Source organism: Elgaria multicarinata, chromosome 17 (assembly GCF_023053635.1).
Source record: "Elgaria multicarinata webbii isolate HBS135686 ecotype San Diego chromosome 17, rElgMul1.1.pri, whole genome shotgun sequence".
NCBI classification, from domain to species: domain Eukaryota; kingdom Metazoa; phylum Chordata; class Lepidosauria; order Squamata; family Anguidae; genus Elgaria; species Elgaria multicarinata.
The window spans coordinates 2,488,420-2,506,499 of record NC_086187.1 but is presented as its reverse complement, the minus strand read 5'-3'; the positions used below and the strand labels follow the sequence as shown (position 1 = coordinate 2,506,499).

The window sequence follows — 18,080 nt, the reverse complement described above, 5'->3', positions numbered from 1 at the left end:
AGTAACGGACGGAAGAGGCGGAGAGCAGCGCCCGCGCGCCCTGCGAACCATCGCTCCGGCCCTGGCGCTGCGCCGCCCCGTGCCCGGCGCCGAAGCCCGACCGCGGGACGCTCCTCCTTGAGCAGGGCGGGGGCGAGCGGGCCAGGCATGCCTCGGTGAAGGAAGAGCCCCACCGCGCCCTTTGCACATCCTCAGAAGCCCTCCCCAGGGCCCACCCCCGGGTGCGCTGAGGCGACCCGCCAGGCAACTCGCCGCCGGGGCTGGGGGCGGAGCTGCGGGGCCGGGAGCGCGCGCCTTCCCCGCCCTCCAACCGCCAGCCAGCCAGCCAGCCAGCCGGCCGACCCACCGGGCGTCAGCGAGCCGCCGCCGCCGCCGCCGCCGCCCTCGGCTCCCCTCCCCTCGCGGTCCCGCCCCGCCGCGCCGCGCCGCCTCCGCCTCGGCACCCGGCACAAAGTTTAGCGGGGACTCCCTCGCTCGAGTCGCATCGGCGGCAGCGGGACCGGCAGCGCCTGGCCAGCCGAGGGGGCCCGCCCGGGCGGCGCGCAGGAGGCGGCTGTGCCATGCGGGGCTCCCCCCGGGCAGCGGCGGCGGCGGCGGCGGGGCTGGCGGGCAGCAGCGGCCCATGCAGCCGGGCGGGCGGCGGCGGCCGGGCGGCTGACAGGATGCGGCCGGGGCTGGGCGCGGGCAGGCGGCATGGCCCCCCCGCCTAAGGGCCCCCCCGCCCGCAAGCTGCTCTGCATGTGCAGCCTCTCGATCTGCCTCACCTACGTCTGCTACAGCCTCATGGGGGGCCCCGGCGCCGTCCGCTCCCCGCTCGCTGCCCAGGGGGCCCCCAGCCCCTCCTCGCCGGCCCCGGACGGCCCCGCCGCCGCGTCTCCCCGCGACGGCAGCACGCCGCGCCTCCGGACGCCGCCGCCGGCACCCTCCACAGCAGCTCCGAGCGGCGCCTCGGAGCGCGACGCGCGCGGCACCGCCGCCTCCGAGGACCTCGGCCGACTCGCGGAGGATGCTGTCGCCGCCGCCCCCGCCGCCTCGGACGCAGCTGCGGGCGCCGAGCGTCCTACCGCCACGCCGGACTACGGGGAGAAGCGGCTGCCGCAGGCGCTGATCATCGGCGTGAAGAAGGGGGGCACCCGCGCCCTCCTGGAGGCTCTCCGCGCGCATCCCGACGTACGTGCCGTGGGCACCGAGCCGCACTTCTTCGACCGAAACTACGGCAAGGGCCTCGACTGGTACAGGTAAGGCGGCGGCGGCGGCGGCGGCGGCGGCGTGTGCGCGCGCCTGTGTGCGGAGCAGGGCAGCGGCGGCGGCAGCCCTTTCCCATCGCTGGGAGACGTGGGCGCGGTGCCCCCCCCCACCCGCGGCAGGTCTCGGAGGACCCGGAAACTCCTGGGCAGCCTCGCCGGGAGGTCCGCTAAGGCTCCCGAATGCCCGGCTCCTCGCGCGGTGGGGCGCCTGGTGCGCGCTCTCCGCCAAGTGCGGCCCGCACCGTCCCAAGTGGCTCTCGTGGCCGGCGCTGGGGCGCTCTACGCAAAGGGCCTGGCTGGAGTAGCACCCACACCCCACCCGGACAGGGCCTGGCTGGGGCGCCAAATGGTGGCCGCCGTGTGCGCCTCTCTGTGCGGGCGAACCCGTTTGAAAGTGGCCGGTGAGCCGTGGGGAGAGGGAAGTTCTCTGCGGTGCGCTGCTGTGCATTCTGCCTTCCACATGTTATTCGAACTGCTTGCAAATGAGGAAATCCCTCTGGGCAGAGCGCTCTCTAGGCTCGGGTTGGGTGGGAGGCATGAGAGACCCTTGTGGCACAGGCAAAGGTCTCCCAAGGAGGAGCAGCGCAGAGGAAGTGCGGAGCTGTCAGAGGTAGTTCAACCCAAAGGTGCCAGATGTGGACAGAGGGGCTGGGTGCATGGCACTGTACTTCTGGTGTGCCAAAGAGCTGAACAGCTGCTTTGCCTCAGCTGCAGGTGGCACATCGCTGGCTTGGCATAAGGTGCAGAGGGGGTGAGCCATTTCCCAAACCCAGAAACTGCTAAGCCCAGGTGATGCAGGCTGCCTTCAACTGGGTCCCACCCTGGGTGGGGAAATGTCCCGCCGTCCTGGCCTCTTTATGTTAAGAAGAACGTCCAGCTATTAAAAGCTGTATACAACGTTTAGATTTGGCTTCTCTGGAGACGAACTTATGCTATGTTCCCCCCCTCCCTTGGGAAATCCACTGTGCATAGGGGCAGCAAAAGCTCAACCACCATGGCAGAATCCAGGGGAAGACCCCCTCGAGGTGGGCTGGCTCTGGAGAAGCTGGCCTCTGGGAATTTCCAGTATCCCTGCACCTCTTCCTGTGCAATAAAACCCCATCCAAGCTAAGCTCTCAAGGACTCGGGCTTTTGAATCTCCTCCTGAGACAAACACTTGAAATTCCTCAAGGGCGCTTGATGGGACAGAGACCAATTTGGACCAGAGAATCTCCATCTCAGGACACGTCTTCTGAGAGAGATTCAGAAGTTTTAGCTGCCCCTCTCATGCAGCTGTGCCTGGGCATGTAGCCCCCCTTCCCAGGACTCCAGGACCCAGGAAGCAGAGGCAGTTGCTGATGGGAAAGTAGTTTTGGGTGGGAAAGGAAGAGTGCAGACCTGTGAGCATGCTCCCAAACAGCTGGTACTTTATTTTACTGTAGAGCCTGCCTCTGCCCCCTCAAAGTGTTGCTGTGGTGAGAATAGAATAGGGGAGCCAGGAAATTGGAGAAGAGGCCCTTCCCATTCTGTGTGGAAGAACAGGCAGGGATGAGGTTGCCTTGAGAGAGGCAAGAGAGTTCCTGGAAGAGGTTTCGGCCGATGGTGGCCTGATACTATTAGCTGCAGCTTGGTGTGCGTGTGTGTGTGTGTGTGTGTTGCTGCGCTGTAAACACCAAACCTCTGGTGTTGGCCTACAGGTGCAGCTGTGACTAAGCTCCTATTTCCTTTTTGTTGGACAGCTTTAAGTCCTTCTCTGGGGTATCCAAGGACAGCAGTCCTTGGATGCCCTAGAAGAAGCCTTTAAACGCAGTAATGTAACCATTTCCAGTAGGGGATTTTCTTCTGACCCCTGCTAATGGCCACCCTAATGCAAAGACACTGATGTCTGCTTAGATACTCTGATTGCAGGCATATGGTATATCCCATTGGATTGGCGGCCTGCATATTGGTCCTAGAGCTTTCCAGCGGAGAGATCCACAGCATCCCTGCGGTTTCTTTTGCTGCCACAGACTATCATGGCTCTGAACATAAGAATGTAAGAACTGCCATGCTGGATTAAACCGAGGGTCCATCTAATCCAGCACTCTGTTCACACAGTGGCCAACCAGCTGTCGACCAGGGACCAACGAAGTAGGACATGGTGCAACAGCACCCCCCCACCCATGTGCCCCAGCAACTGGGGCACACAGGCTTACTGCCTTGAATACTGGAGATAACACACAACCATCAGGGCTAGAAGCCACTGATAGCCTTCGCCTCCAGGAATTTATCCCACCTCTATTTAAAGCCATCCACTACATCTTGTAGTAGTGAGTTCCATAATTTAAATATGCGCTGTGTGAAGAAGTACTTCCTTTTATTTGTCCTGGATCTCTCACCAATCAATTTCTTTGGATGACCCCGGGTTCAAGTATTTTGAGAGAGGGAGAAACAACAGAAAACAACAGAATGAAATTTAATAGGGATAAATGCCAAGTTCTACATCTAGGAAACAGAAACCAAATGCACAGTTATAAGATGGGGGATACTTGGCTCAGCAATACTACAAATGAGAAGGATCTTGGAATTGTTGTAAATCACAAGCTCAATATGACCCAACAGTGTGATGTAGCTGCAAAAAATGGAAACGCTCTTTTGGGCTGCATTAATAGAAGTATAGTTTCCAAATCACGTGAGGTACTGGTTCCTCTCTATTCGGCCCTGGTTAGGCCTCATCTTGAGTATTGTGTCCAGTTCTGGGCACCACACTTCAAGAAGGATGCAGACAAGCTGGAGTGTGTTCAGAGGAGTGCAACCAGGATGATCAGGAGTCTGGAAGCAAAGCTGTATGAGGAGATTCTGAAAGAACTGGGCATGTTTAGCCTGGAGAAGAGGAAATTGAGGAGAGACATGATAGCACTCTTCAAGTCCTTGAAAGGCTGTCACACAGAGGAGGGCCAGGATCTCTTCTTGATTCTCCCAGAGTGCAGGATACAGAATAATGTGCTCAAATTACAGGAAGCCAGATTCCAGCTGGACATCAGGAAAAACTTCCTGACTGTTAGAGCAGTACGATAATGGAACCAGTAACCTAGGGAGATTGTGTGCTCTCCCACACTAGAGGCATTCAAGAGGCAGCTGGACAAGCATCTGTCAGGGATGCTTTAGGGTGGATTCCTGCATTGAGCTGGGGGTTGAACTTGATGGCCTTGTAGGCCCCTTCCAACTCTACTATTCTATGATTCTATGAAATGTTTCCCTATCCACATTCTCCATACCATGCATAATTTTGTACACTTTTATCAGGTCTCCTCTTAGGCCACAGCTAGACCTAAGGTTTATCCTGGGATCATCCAGGGTTCGCCCCTGCCTGAGCGCTGGATGCCCTGTGTGGCACTTAGATGAACAGGTTTGACCCCAGGACAATCCTGGGATAAACCTTTGGTCTAGCTACGGCCTTAGTCTCCTTTTTTCCAAGATAAACAATCTCAGGTGTTGTAACCTTCCCTTCATAGGAGAGATGCTCCAGCCCCTTAATCATTTTTAGTTACCCTTTTCTGCACTTTTTACAGCTCTACAATATCTTTTTTTTAGGTGTGCTGACCAGAACTGCACACAGTAGTCTAAGTTTGGTTGCACCATAGATTTGTTTAAAGGTAGTATAATACTAGCAGTTTTATTCTCAATTCCTTTTCTTATAATGCCTAGTATGGAGTTTGCCTTCTTTACAGCTGCCGCTCACTGGGGCCATAGCTAGACCTAAGGTTTATCCCTGGATTGTCCAGGGGTCAAACCTGTTCATCTAGGTGACACACAGGGGATCCAGTGCTCAAGCAGGGGCGAACCCTGGATGATCCCAGGATAAACCTTAGGTCTAGCTGTGGCCTGGGTTAACATTTTCATCAAGCTGTCCACCACAACCCTAAGATCTCTTTCTTGTTTGGTCATTGCCAGCTCAAGTCCCATCAGGTTATACTTGAAGTTGGCTTTTTTTGCCTCAATGTGTATCATCTTACACTTACATTGAAACACATCTGCCATTTGGATGCCCACTCTCCCAGCTTGGAGAGATTCCTTTGGAGCTCTTCACAATCCCTTTGTGTTTTAACAACCTTAAATAATTTGGTGTCATTGGTAAACTTGGCCACTTCACTGCTCACTCCTAATTCCAGATAATTTATGAACAGGTTGAAAATAATTGGTCCCAATACTGATCCCTGTGGGACTCCACTATTTACTTCCCTCCATCGCGAGAATTGACCATTTATTCCTACTGTCTGCTTCATGTTCTCCAACCACTTATTGATCCATAAGAGGACCTCTCCTCTTATTCCATGACTGCTAAGTTCGTTCAGGAGTCTTTGGTGGGGGACTTTATCAAAATCCTTTTGGAAGTCCAAGTAAACAATGTCCACCGGATCACTCCTGTCTACATGTTTGTTGACACTCTCAAAGAATTCTAGTAGATTAGTGAAACAGGACTTGCCTTTGTGGAAGTCGTGTTGATTCTTCTTCAGGAGGACATGCCCTTCTATATGCTTACTAATTTTGTCTTTAATAATGCTTTCAACCAATTTACCTGGAACTGATGTCAAGCTAACCGAACTGTAATTTTCCAGATCCCCCTAGATCTCTTTTTAAAAATTGGTGTTACATTGGCCATCTTTCAGTCCTCTGGTACAGAGTCTGAGCTTAGGGACATGTTGCATATTTTTGTGAGGAGGTCCACAATTTCATATTTGAGTTCTTTGAGAACTCTAGGATGGATGCCATCTGGGCCTGGTGACTTATTTGCTTTCAATTTGTCAATAAGGTTGAGAACTTTGTCTTTTGTCACCACTATTGGTCTTAATACCTCAGAATGCCTTCCTGAGAGCATCAATTCAGGCACAGGCTTCTGTCATCTATCTTCTCCAGTGAACACTGATGCAAAGAATTCATTCAGCTTCTCTGCAATTTTTTGTCCTCCTTTGGTACTCTCTTAACTCCATTGTCATCCAACAGTCCAACTTCTTCCCTAGCTGGTTTCCTGCTTCTGATATATTTAAAGAATTCTTTATTGTTGGCCTTGATATTATTAGCAACATGCTCTTTAAAATGCTTTTTTGCATCTCTTATTGTTTGCATGCATTGCCTTTGTGCAAGCTTGTGCTCCCTTTTGTTTTCCTCACTTGGGCAAGACTTCCATTTTCTGAAGGAAGCCCTCTTTTCTACCCTGCTTGTTAACCATGCTGGTGACCTCTTGGATTTGGTGCTATCTTTCCTAACCTGGTGAATACATTTTAGTTCGGCTTCTATTATTGTGCTTTTGAGTAAACTCTATGCATTTTCCAAGGATTTAACCCTTTTTATCCCCCCTTTCAACTCTCTTTTCACCAGTTCCCTCATTTTAGAGAAGTATCCTCTTGAAGTCAAATGTGACTGTGTTGGACTTCCTGGGCAGTTTCCCACTTAAGTATATATTGAATCTGATAGCACTGTGGTCTATTACCATTTGGTTCAACAATATTTACATCTCGTATCAGGTCCTGGGCAACACCACTTAGGATTAAGTCCAGGGTCGCCTCCTCTCTGGTTGGTTCCATAAGCAACTGTTCTAGGGCACAGTTATTTTGGGCATTGAGGAATTTAACCTCTTTGTCATGACCAGAATATGCATTCATCCAAACAATGTGAGGATAATTGAAGTCACCCAGTATTACAACACTTCCTCATTTGGAGGTCTCCCTGATTTTGTTTTCCATATCAAGGTCACCCTGAGCATTTTGGTCTGGGGGACGATAGCATGTTCCTAGTACTAAATTAGTTTTGGGGACCTGTAGTGGAGGAGTCTGCCCCATTTAGGTGCTCTAGTCTACTTGACACAATGCCCTCTTGGACATACAGAGCAACACCTCCCCCAGTACGCCCTTCCTGTAGAGTTTATATCCAGAGGTGACCATATCCCAGTTGTTCTCTCTGTTCCACCAGGTTTCTGTAATGCCCACTATGTCCATGTTCTCCTTTGAAACCAAGCACTCCAATTCTCCCATATTGGCATAGAAACACCTATAGACGGTGTCCCTCCACAGTTGTCTCTGGAAAGATGGTGCCTCTGGAAATTGCATAGACACCATCTTTTTGTTCCTGGGCAATGAAGTAGATGGAATAATTTTACTAAAGAAGAGGAGCTATAAGCTGTTATTGTTTGCTTTTTGTGTGGCTAATCTGGTTCAGTTTAAAGCAAATTGTATTTAAGTGTCTTGGAATACAGGGTATCTGTTTTCAGCTGCATGGCTTTTTCTGCAAGTTGCAGAAAAAATGTGAATGGGTTTTCTAGACTGGCAATGGCTCTTAAAATGGTGTGTAAGCCTAGGGCATCTTGGCTTTTCAGGATTGCTGCACTTGCCCAGATGGCCAAAGTTCTGTTAAAAAGCATTTATGCAAAAGGGTAAGAGGCTGTGATCTCCAGCAGTTCTCTCTTCAGGCCTGCCTGCCACTCATCAGACGTGTTCGAACGGTTGTTGCATTGAGACCGTTACAAGCTTGTGGCTGCGTCTCCTCCCATGCTCTGGTTCCCAGTGTCCTGTGGTCCTCAGAGGAGGCTCTGCTCCAGGACCCATGAGCCAGGCTCCCCCTCGCTCCCCCTCCATAATGAAGAGATAGAGACCTGGTTTGCACGATCACAGGGGGGTTAGCAAGCCAGTGTGGCTTTTCGTTACCCTGCCTGTGCCAGTTGGATTTGCCACATTGCCCTTGCCGGTGCAGCTTCTTCCGTCATGCAAATCTGGTGAGGGTGACTTGTTGGGGTGGGTAACAAGCCTCCCACAACCCTAAAACAACCCATGGGTTTCAGGGGGTTTGTTACCTGACCCAAGAAGCCATGCTAGCTGGATTTGCATGACATGGCAAGCCGCCAGAGCGATTATGCAAATCCCCCTGCCACCCATCTGGCATGCATGGTGGGGAAATAGGCCACCATGGTGTATTTCCACCTCCACCATCGACTGAACCTGGTTGCTGACAGGCACCCAGACAGGCTTCAGTTTGGATGATGGAACAGATAAATTTAGTTGGTTTATTCATAGATCTGAGCTTGAAAATCAAAGTACATGTCAACTGTTTCTTAGAATTGCATGTCCCATAATATCACAAATAAGATTTCCAGGCGACAGTCCTGGCACGCACCTGGAAGGTCCTTTGGCAGGAGAAGTCCTGGCACACACCTGGAAAGGTGGCTGACATCACAGTAGCCCTATAGAAAATGGCATTTCCTAAGGTCTACTAAGGCCCTGTGACTTTGTGCTGAGGCGGGGATGGGGAACCTCCCTCCTTTCCTCCCCCTGAGGTAGCTTGCTGACATTTGCTGCACTAGCCAGGCAAGTGGGATTTAAAGAGAAGCCCATTCTTTTTGGGCTTAGATTTTATCCCGAGCTGGAGAAAAATTCAAGGCTCTTAATGTCACCCCCCTGCTTGAGGCATGTATATCTGAGTCCTGGAAGGAATTCCATGGGCATCTTTAATGTCACAATGTAGGAAGAGGTGGGCCTGCTATGAGGTACAGCTCCCTACAACAGCAGCCGCCTCTCTTCCGACAGGCCATGGAGCATCATGCCCATGGGAGGCTCTTCTTAGCTGCTCTGCTGCTCTCCCGAGAGGCTCCACAAGATGATCCATTGAATGGCTCCCAAGGGCTTGTCAAGGCTAGGGTGACCACATGGAAAGAAGGAACGGGCTCCTGCAGTTGCATAGAAAAGGGAATTTCAGCAGGTGTCATTTGCATGCATGCAGCAGTTAAAGCTGCAGGAGACCTGGACTCTTTTGTATCTGTTTTTTACTAGAATCCAGAGATCCGTAATTCAGAGTTTTTGAATTACAGAATGCTGAGCCCCCAAATTTGTTTTCAGTATCTGAACTGAACCGAACTGCACAGTCTGTTCAAACAAAAATCCACTTCAAGTTATCCTGAGCTTTCTTTGTTTGAATTTTATAATATATGGCAGCATGTGGGGGGTGGGGCTTGTTGCACCTATAGTTAAATGATTGGGAGTCAGAGATCTACTGCAGATTACCCAGAGATCTACCAGTAGAACTAAATCGATCTTCTGTTCTCACCTGAAATAATAAATAAGCAATCAGCTTAGCTGCCTTCATAACTCTCTGCTTCAGAAGGCCCAAATGGTCCCTGATTGATGACTATTCCAAGCAGTCTGCAGACTCCAGAATGTTAGATGTTTGTGTTTCATGCCTATTCCTGGGTCTCAAGACTACCGTAGCACACTGCGTACTGGGCAGCCTCTTTTTGTCAAGGCTCAAAACCAACAATTAAAATGTGTGTTGCCACAAGTCATTCTGTCATCTGCTGACTGAAAGGTCTGAGTAAAGGTCACCCTCCAAATTTGGGCAAGCAACATCTCTTCCCCCTCCCCCAACACCCCCAATTCCCCTGAGCTTGGAAAAAAGGAGGCTAAAGGGAGACACAAAAGAGGTATACAAAATTATGCCTGGTGTGGAGAATGTGGATAGGGAGACATTTTTCTTCCTCTCTTAAAATACTAGAACCCGGGGTCATCCCATGAGGCTGATTAGTGGGAGAATCAGGACAGATAAAAGGAAGCACGTCTTCACACAGAGTTAAATTATGGAATTCACTATTACAAGATGTGGTGATGGCCACCAGTTTGGATGGCTTTAAAAGGGGGTTGGATAAATTCCTGGAGGAGAAGGCTGTCAATGGCTACTTAGGGCCTTGCTAGACGAGGCCTTAGCGCGCTTTGTGGGCCAATTTCCCTGCTGTGCGTCCAGATGACGCACAGGGAAATCCGGCGTCAGGCCGCACTGAGGCCTCCTCTAACGCGCCATAAGCGAAGTCGCTTATGGCGCGCCTTTTTCACAGCCCTGGCCTCAGGCCGGGGCTGAGAAACGTCTAAGAAGGTCCGTGGCTTTTTGCGGCTACTCGCTTACTCATGAGTAGCTGCAAAAAGCCACGGACCTCGCACAGCGCTCCGGTAGGAGAAGGGATGGTGGAGGGCGACGAACGGGAGGTGGCGAGGGAGGGCGGAGGGCGACGAACAGGAGATGGCGAGGGGGGACGGAGGGGGACGAACAGGAGATGGCGAGGGAGGGCGGGGGGCGACGAACAGGAGATGGCGAGGGAGGGCGGGGGGCGACGAACAGGAGATGGCGAGGGGGGACGGAGGGCGACAAACAGGAGATGGCGAGGGAGGGCGGGGGGCAACGAACAGGAGATGGCGAGGGAGGGCGGATGGGGGGGGTTAACGAAAAAAAACCCTTACCTTCTCCGGAGTCTTCGGGCCGCACGTGTCCCCTTTAAACTAAAAAAAAATAAAAAATGGTGGACGCTGCAGGGCTTGCGTCGTCCCTGCGCGTCCGGCGTCTGGAAGCTGAGGCGGTGCGCGCTAACGTTAGCGCGCCTTGGCCCCGCCTCCCTGCTGGCTTATCCTGGCAGGTCTAGCAAAGCCCTTAGTCCTGATGGCTAAGTGCAACTTCCAGTATCCAAGGCACTAAGCCTGTATACACTGGTTGCTGGGGAACATGGGCGGGAAGGTGCTGTTGCAATCATGTCCTGCTGCTTGTGGGTTCCTGGTCAACAGCTGGTTGCCATTGTGTGAGCAAAATGCTGGACCAGATGAACTCTTTGTCTGATCCAGCATAAAAGCTTGTACCATCAGGAAGTTCTTCCTAACTTTTAGCTGAAATCCTCTTCCTTGTAGCTTGAATCAGTTGGGTTTGCTTCTTGCTTTTGGAGCCAAGGAAAACAAAAAGTTGTGATATGTGCGTGTGTAGATGTGTGTGCGTGCGCTTGTGCATTCTTGCTTTATCGAGGTGTTCAGAGAAAGCTGTGGTAGATCTCCCATCAGGACTCTAGTCAAGCCTTGAAAAACGTCAAGTTCAGATGCCTTTTGGCCATTTTCTAGGCCTTGAGAGGCACCAGCTATCAGCTGCTGCAGACTCAACGGCAGACGAAGGATATTCCCATTCTGCCCTGTTTGTGACAACCCAGGCCAAACACTATGTCAGTAGATGGAGTCCTGAGTTTGATGCTGCTCCAGCATTGCATCCCTTTATGCCATATATACACACTGCTGGGATTTGAACTGGTGATGACTTAACCACAAAAGAGATCTCGGGATCATGGTATATCGCTCAGTGAAAATGTTGACCCAGTGTGTGGCAGCAGTGAAAAGGGTAAATCCATGCTAGAGATTGAAAGGGATTGAAAATAAAACTGTCAGAACCATCATGCTGCTATATAAATCTATGGTGCAGCCACACTTGGAATCCTTCTCAAAAACAATATTTTAGGGCTGGAAAAAGGGAAGAAAGGGGCAGCTCAAATGATCAGAGGGGCTAGAGCAACTCACCTGTGACTTTTAGCACAGAGAAAAGGTGAGGGAAGGGAACATGACATAAGTTTTTCTTCCCTCTCTTATATTACTAGGTCACCCATTACTGGTCACCTGTTGAAACTGAATGAGGAGAGATTCAGGACAGTTAAAAGGATGATATTCTTCAAACAATGCATAGTTAAATTATGGAATTTGCAATCACAAGATGTAGTGATGGATGTAAAAGGGGCTGAGACACATTCAAGGACGGGGTTAAGGCAATCAGTGGCTCCTGCTCATTAGTCACGATAGCCACATGCAGAGGCAGGGCCTGTGGCTAGGAGTGACAATGGAATGAAGGGTGGCAGCAGCACCAGCCTGCTTGTGAGCTCTCTAGAGGCATGTAGTGGTTCAGAAGGAGAACCTCTGAATATCTCATAGAATCATAGAATAGCAGAGTTGGAAGGGACCTACAAGGCCATGGAGTCCAATGCAGGAATCCACCCTAAAGCATCCCTGACAGATAGTTGTCCAGCTGCCTCTTGAAGGCCTCTAGTGTGGGAGAGCCCACAACCTCCCTAGGTAACTGATTCCATTGTCGTACTGCTATAACAGTCAGGAAGTTTTTCCTGATGTCCAGCTGGAATCTGGCTTCCTTTAACTTGAGCCCGTTATTCCGTGTCCTGCACTCTGGGAGGATCGAGAAGAGATCCTGGCCCTCCTCTGCAGGACAACCTTTTAAGTATTTGAAGAGTGCTCTCATGTCTCCCCTCAGTCTTCTCTTCTCCAGGCTAAACATGCCCAGTTCTTTCAGTCTCTCTTCATAGGGCTTTGTTTCCAGACCCCTGATCATCCTGGTTGCCCTCCTCTGAACATCCTCTTAAAGCATCCTGATGTAGAAACGGGCCCTCCTCCCAAATGGCCATAGGTGGGTTATGCCAGGGTTGTTCAGCCCTCCAATAACTCAGGCTGTATGGGTTTGCATGACCTGACAACCCTCAGCTGGTGGTTCCATCTTCATAATGGTGGCCAGCCTGCGCCACTGCTCCTCAAGAGTAAATTAGTCCACAATAGGCTGCTGCGTCATAAGAACCAGGTTGCTCTGTTGGATCTTCCAATAAAGCATCCAGCCCAGCTGCAACAAAACTCCTCTCCTGTGTCCCAGTCCCCCCACCACTTAAGACCCTTGGAGGGTCATCTGCTGCCACCGTCTAAGGTGAGATTGGCAATCCCACACCAGAGGACCTTTCCCTTTGCCACCCCTCAGCTATGGAATGACCTCCTGTTTGAGATGTGCCTGCTGACTTCTTTCAATGTCTTTAAGCCGGCATTAAAGACTCTATTATTCTGTCAGGCCTTCCCTTTTGGGAATCTTATTGCTGACCGTTATATATTGGTTTTATGCTCTATGATTTTATTGATTATTTTATCTTTCTAAATTGTCTTTAACGTTTTTATGCTACCTATGGTATTTATCGATTGTTTTTATCTTGTTTAAATTGTTTTAACTTTGTATGCCGCCTAGGGTATTCTGTATATAGATGGAATGTAAATTGGATAAATCATCATCATCATCATCATCATCATCATCATCATCTCCTTGAGGAACTGAGGAAAGCGCAAAAGGGGAGGCCCCTGATGCACTGCAAGCTGGCAGAGAAAAGTATTCTCAGGTGCCAGAAAAAATCTTTTATTATGCCCAACATTTTTCAGAAACAACATTTCTTCCTCAAGGGCACTTATCTTTCTCCAAATGTGTCATAAAAAATCTTTCTTTTACTTCTTCTCTCTCAAAATGCTCAAACACATTTTTGAGCATTTCAAGATAGGGACAGGTTTAGGCAGTGAAAAAGTTCAGAGTGTCCTGCAGTTACGTCAATTAACATGCATTTAGATATGCGAGAAGCAGGGCTTGCACCCCCCCCCTCCAAGAGTGAGCTCCTTTGGAACTGCAGGAAGAGCGGCTTCCCTCTCTGGAGAATGTGAGGGCCTTTGATTCGCCAAGTGAGAAGAACGCCAGCAGCACAAATTGGTGACACCTTGTATTGAGAGAGGATTGAATCTTCTGCTTTTCATGGCTTTCTTTCCCCTCTTGTTGTCATGGGGACTTCTTTTCCCTGAGTTATTATATTGTGCACTTCAGCAGAAATTTTATTGCTTTTGGGGCTGGTGCGGCTCACATGGGACATTTTTCACTGCTCGTGGTACAGTGGTAATTTCTTTCAAATGATTTTTGCTTGAAGTGGTTTCAGTGAATTGAGAAGGGTACAAGTATGAATGAATGGCTAGGCTTTTAGCACCAGTTCTTAGAGAGGGGCACATACTATCAAACTTCCTCATGCATTCACTCTGAATATTATAATTTTGCTGGCAATACATGTATATTGCCAGCAAAATATTAAAATATGTATATTGCCACCATATATTAAAATCGTCTTTGAAACCTGCTTTTCTATCCTCTATGTATTGTATTACTTGGAGTCCCCAATGATCCTCAAAGCTTTCTTGGCAATTTATTCCACTATCCAGCCACTGCCCAAAGTTTAACCATCCTATATATGATTCATATCCATTACTGCTGCTGCTGCTTAGTGGCTGCAGAGAACTGGGAACTCACCTGTTTCCTTGGGTCTTTGAGTGGGGAAGCTGCCATGGCGGGACCACCCCTAATGTTGGGCTTGCTCAGTTCTGCTGCCCTCTTCTAGGAATGCAGTTCTTGGAGAGGAGAAGTCTGTTGCCTCCTGCCCTACTAAACCACGCTTTTTGCTGCTGGAAATTTGGATTTGGCCACAAACCTGTCCCCCTTTTTCTCTCTCCTCACCTGGGCAAGTCGTACATTTTCTGAAGGGACCCTTCTTTCTCATTAACCTGGTTGTGACCTCTTGGACTTGGTGCTACATTTTCTGATCTTTGATATATATTCTTTTATGGTAGTTTTCAGTAAGTCCAAAACATTGAGATTTGGGGCCTTGCTAGACGGCAGGTTAGCCTGGTGTGAGGCCTGGGCTCATCCCTGTGCGTCCAGATGATGCACAGGGGATCGCGGGGGGATCGGAGATTGCAGGGGGTGGGGAATCGGGAGCAGGAGGAGCGGGGAACCCCTTTTTTTAAAAAGCCTACCTTTAGCGTTGGTGCGCTCCTGCTCACATGGCCCCTTTAAGATGTAAAAAATGGCTGACGCGACAGGGCTTTCCTTCACCCCATCACGTCGATGTGTGGATAGGAGCGACAGCCCGCGCTAGATTTTAAGGCTGGTCTAGCAAGGCCCAAGGCCCTCTTGACTTTCCTTTCAACTTCACATTGACCATTTCCTCATTTTAAAGGAGTTTCCTCTTTTGAAGTCAAATGTGACTGTGTTGGATTGCCTTGACAATTCTCTTCTTAAATATGAATACAATTTGATGGCACTGTATTCGCTATTTCAGATCAGTTCAACAACAGGGGCAGGATCTATACCACTGCTTTAAAATGGTTTATAATAGTATTGACAACTGTTGGGGTCCAGGACACACTCCCTATACAGTCTTCAAACCGTTTTCAAAGTGTTTTATATGGCTTGGTGTAGATCTGGCCAGTAAGATCTTGCGCTTGGTTCTGGACACCACTTAGGATTAAGTCCAAGGTTGCCTCCCCTCTGGTTGGTCCCTGATCTCCTGCTCTGGGACTATTTGAGGGTTCTGTTTAGGAACCCACCCTTTTCAAGGCTTCTGATTTGCCCAACATTATGCCTTTGACATACAGAGGGGAAAACACTTTCAATTTGTCCTGCGCTGTCCTTCCCATGGAGCAAGGGTGCACGACCGTTTTGGCCTAAAGGGCTAATTTACATTTTGCTGGGGTGCCTGAGAACTGCACAAATGTGTGCGTGCGCGCACACTGGGATGGAGGAGAAACAGTGGCTCACACATACACAATGGGGAGGACACCCTCCTCCCACTCTGTTCCCCCAGGAATGCTGATCTGATCGCTGCTTTCTCACCTAGCCCAGTGCAGCAGACGTGAGGCGGCATGTGCGTGTGTGTCTGATGGGTTGCCATAAATGGCTTGGCGGGCCACACGTTTTGCATCTCTTCCTGTAGACCTCCCATCCAGATATGAACGGATCCCACCACTTCTCTCCATTCCACCTGGTTTCCGTTATTGCTACAATATCTATACCCTCCTTTAAGAGCAAGCACTCCAACTCTCCTCCTTTCCTCATTTACAGTACATCCAAAAGGCTAAGTGGAAATGAGGTGCATGAGAGTGAGGAATCGTCCAACAATGGTGGAAGTGGTGCCTGCTGTGATGCCATCCACTTTGGTCCTCCTTTATTTTGCTACTTGGATCAAAGGCTCCCAACTTTGGGGAGGGTCATCAGAATGCTGCCCTCTGCCTCTTGGACTCACTCTCCCTTTTTGGCCTCACAGCAGCCAGCCCAGCCCTCTCTATTTTCCTACTCCTTCGCCGCTGCCACCATTAACAACTGTACCTTCTCTCAGGTACTCCAAGAATCCACTCCAGTTTATGAAACAGAAAGAACTTTAATTAACAATAAGTACGGTTATACAGTTCCGAAGTTTATGGTTTCATCAGGTTCAAGTGCTTGTTTGTTTCATTCAGTTTCAATTGCAATCCTGCCTACGCTGCCCCTCTAGACTACACTCTGTCCTCCCAGTCACTCTGTTCCCAAAATAACAACAGCTGTTGTTCCTACACTCTCTCAACTCTCTTCACCACACCCTGACTCCAACAGGACCCAACTTCAGACTCTTAACAGAACCCAACTCTGACTAACTCGCATACAGGGCTTGTCTATACGACTTGTTTACCCTGACCTAAATGTGCATATTTGTGTTTTAGGTTACATGACGCAGCCATCCATTTGCTGCAGTGCCAGGGTTTTAACCTGATAATGTGCATCTTCGCATATGTGATTTACTGTGACTTTTAGATCACATCCGAGTTTGCACCACATTATGGCTATGGGTCTTTGGGGGAGTTAAATTGGATTTTGACTTGTGTTCAGAGCTTTGAGGATAGGACAACATGGTTGGCTGATTTCCCAATTTCGCACCTATCAGCTGCATCGTTCGTTCGCGCCAATTTTAGTTTGAAGTCTCTCTGCAGAGCTCTGCAAAGAAAGCATCTCAAAACAAGTTTATTCCTGTATTTATATATTTATTGCATTTCTGTACCGCCCAATATGCGAAGCTCTGTGGGTGGTTCACAAAAAGAAAGAGGGGGAAATGGCCAGCCAGATGAAGGAGATGTGTTTTGCTGCCTTGTTCCTTTCCCTCTGTAGCCTTGTTCCTCCTCCCCCGCTCCCAGTTTGGGGAGGCTGTTCCCCCCCATGCCCCTGTCCCAACCCCCCCCTCATTCTTTGAATTTCCTTACGGGGAGCAATGATGTGACAGGAACAGCTATGGGAACAAAGGGGGAAACGGGCAGGCAGATGAAGGAGACGTGTTCTGCTGCCTTATTCCTTTCCCTCTGCTGCCTCGTTCCCCCCCCTCGCTCCCAGTTTGTGTGTTATATGAATCTGCGGAGCTCCGCATATAAAATTTATAGCTTCGCTCCTCTCTCCTCCATAGCTTCGTCTATGCGATAATGCTCTTGTACGCATTTATAACTCACTATTAAAATAAAAATTCAGGAAATAAATCGGTGTTGCTGCTGCAGTGTGACGCTCTTTACCTACATTCGAATCAACGGAAATTCGGGTTTATATTTAATGAGGAGCAATCCCGTTGTCACATAGATGGGGGCACAGTCTCTACTCACTACTAACAACCAAACCAGACCTTTGAACCATCAACCAATCAGCATTCACTTCACATTCTCTCTCTCCCCCTCCCACTAGATTTAAATACTTACCAACATTATATTTGAAATCTACACAGTGCATACATTTCAAAGCCAAACATCATTAAAACAGCACAAATACTTACATCACATATAGATAACTGGCAATGAACAGTAAAATATCACAGTGCCACTCTGGGATACAAAGGTGACTTGGCCTGGGAGATCTGGAGCTTCTTGGGAGATTGCTCCTTGGACGCCAGATACAGATTTTGCACGTTTTCATAGCCGATTGGGGCTTTGGTGGCAAGGAGGAACAACTCTGCAGCATCTTTGTAGCCTGCAGCCAAGAGGGGTGCTTGTGGTACTGCTGGTGCCTGGATGCTGCTGCTGCTGCTGCAGCACCGCTTCTTCCTTTACCCTGTGTCAGCTGCTGGAAGGCCATCAGCAGGTCCAGGCTTAAAGTCCTACGATGAGGTGGAGGCAGAGCTGCTCATTGCAGAAGCCCCTCCCCCTCCCCCTTCTCCTCCTCCAGCCCCTTCCTCTGAGCACAGTGTTTGTCAGGTCTTTTTATTTCAATCCTGTTCTAAGCTTGGCAGTTCTCTTTATTTATGTATTTTATCTCAGAACTAGAAGTGGGAGAAAGAAAAGCCTTTTTAAAAGGCAAAGCATTTAAAGGCTGGAGAAAGAATGTGCAGTTATGAAAAGGAGGCTATTTTTGTAAATCTCCTTCTCCTTCCCAAGAGTATCTGTACCAGATTGG

General features: G+C 49.7%; 1 protein-coding gene across 1 annotated transcript in view; it reads left to right on the top strand.

Annotated features, from left to right (window-relative positions):
• Nucleotides 1-673: 673 nt before the first annotated feature.
• The window catches only part of HS3ST2 (heparan sulfate-glucosamine 3-sulfotransferase 2), a 116,684-nt gene continuing 99,277 nt past the window's right edge, over nt 674-18,080 (top strand). Inside the window, exon 1 of the mRNA XM_063143413.1 lies at nt 674-1,238. Within this exon, the coding sequence (XP_062999483.1) occupies nt 694-1,238 (545 nt within the window). The 5' untranslated portion in view covers nt 674-693. The remainder of the gene's footprint in view (nt 1,239-18,080) is intronic.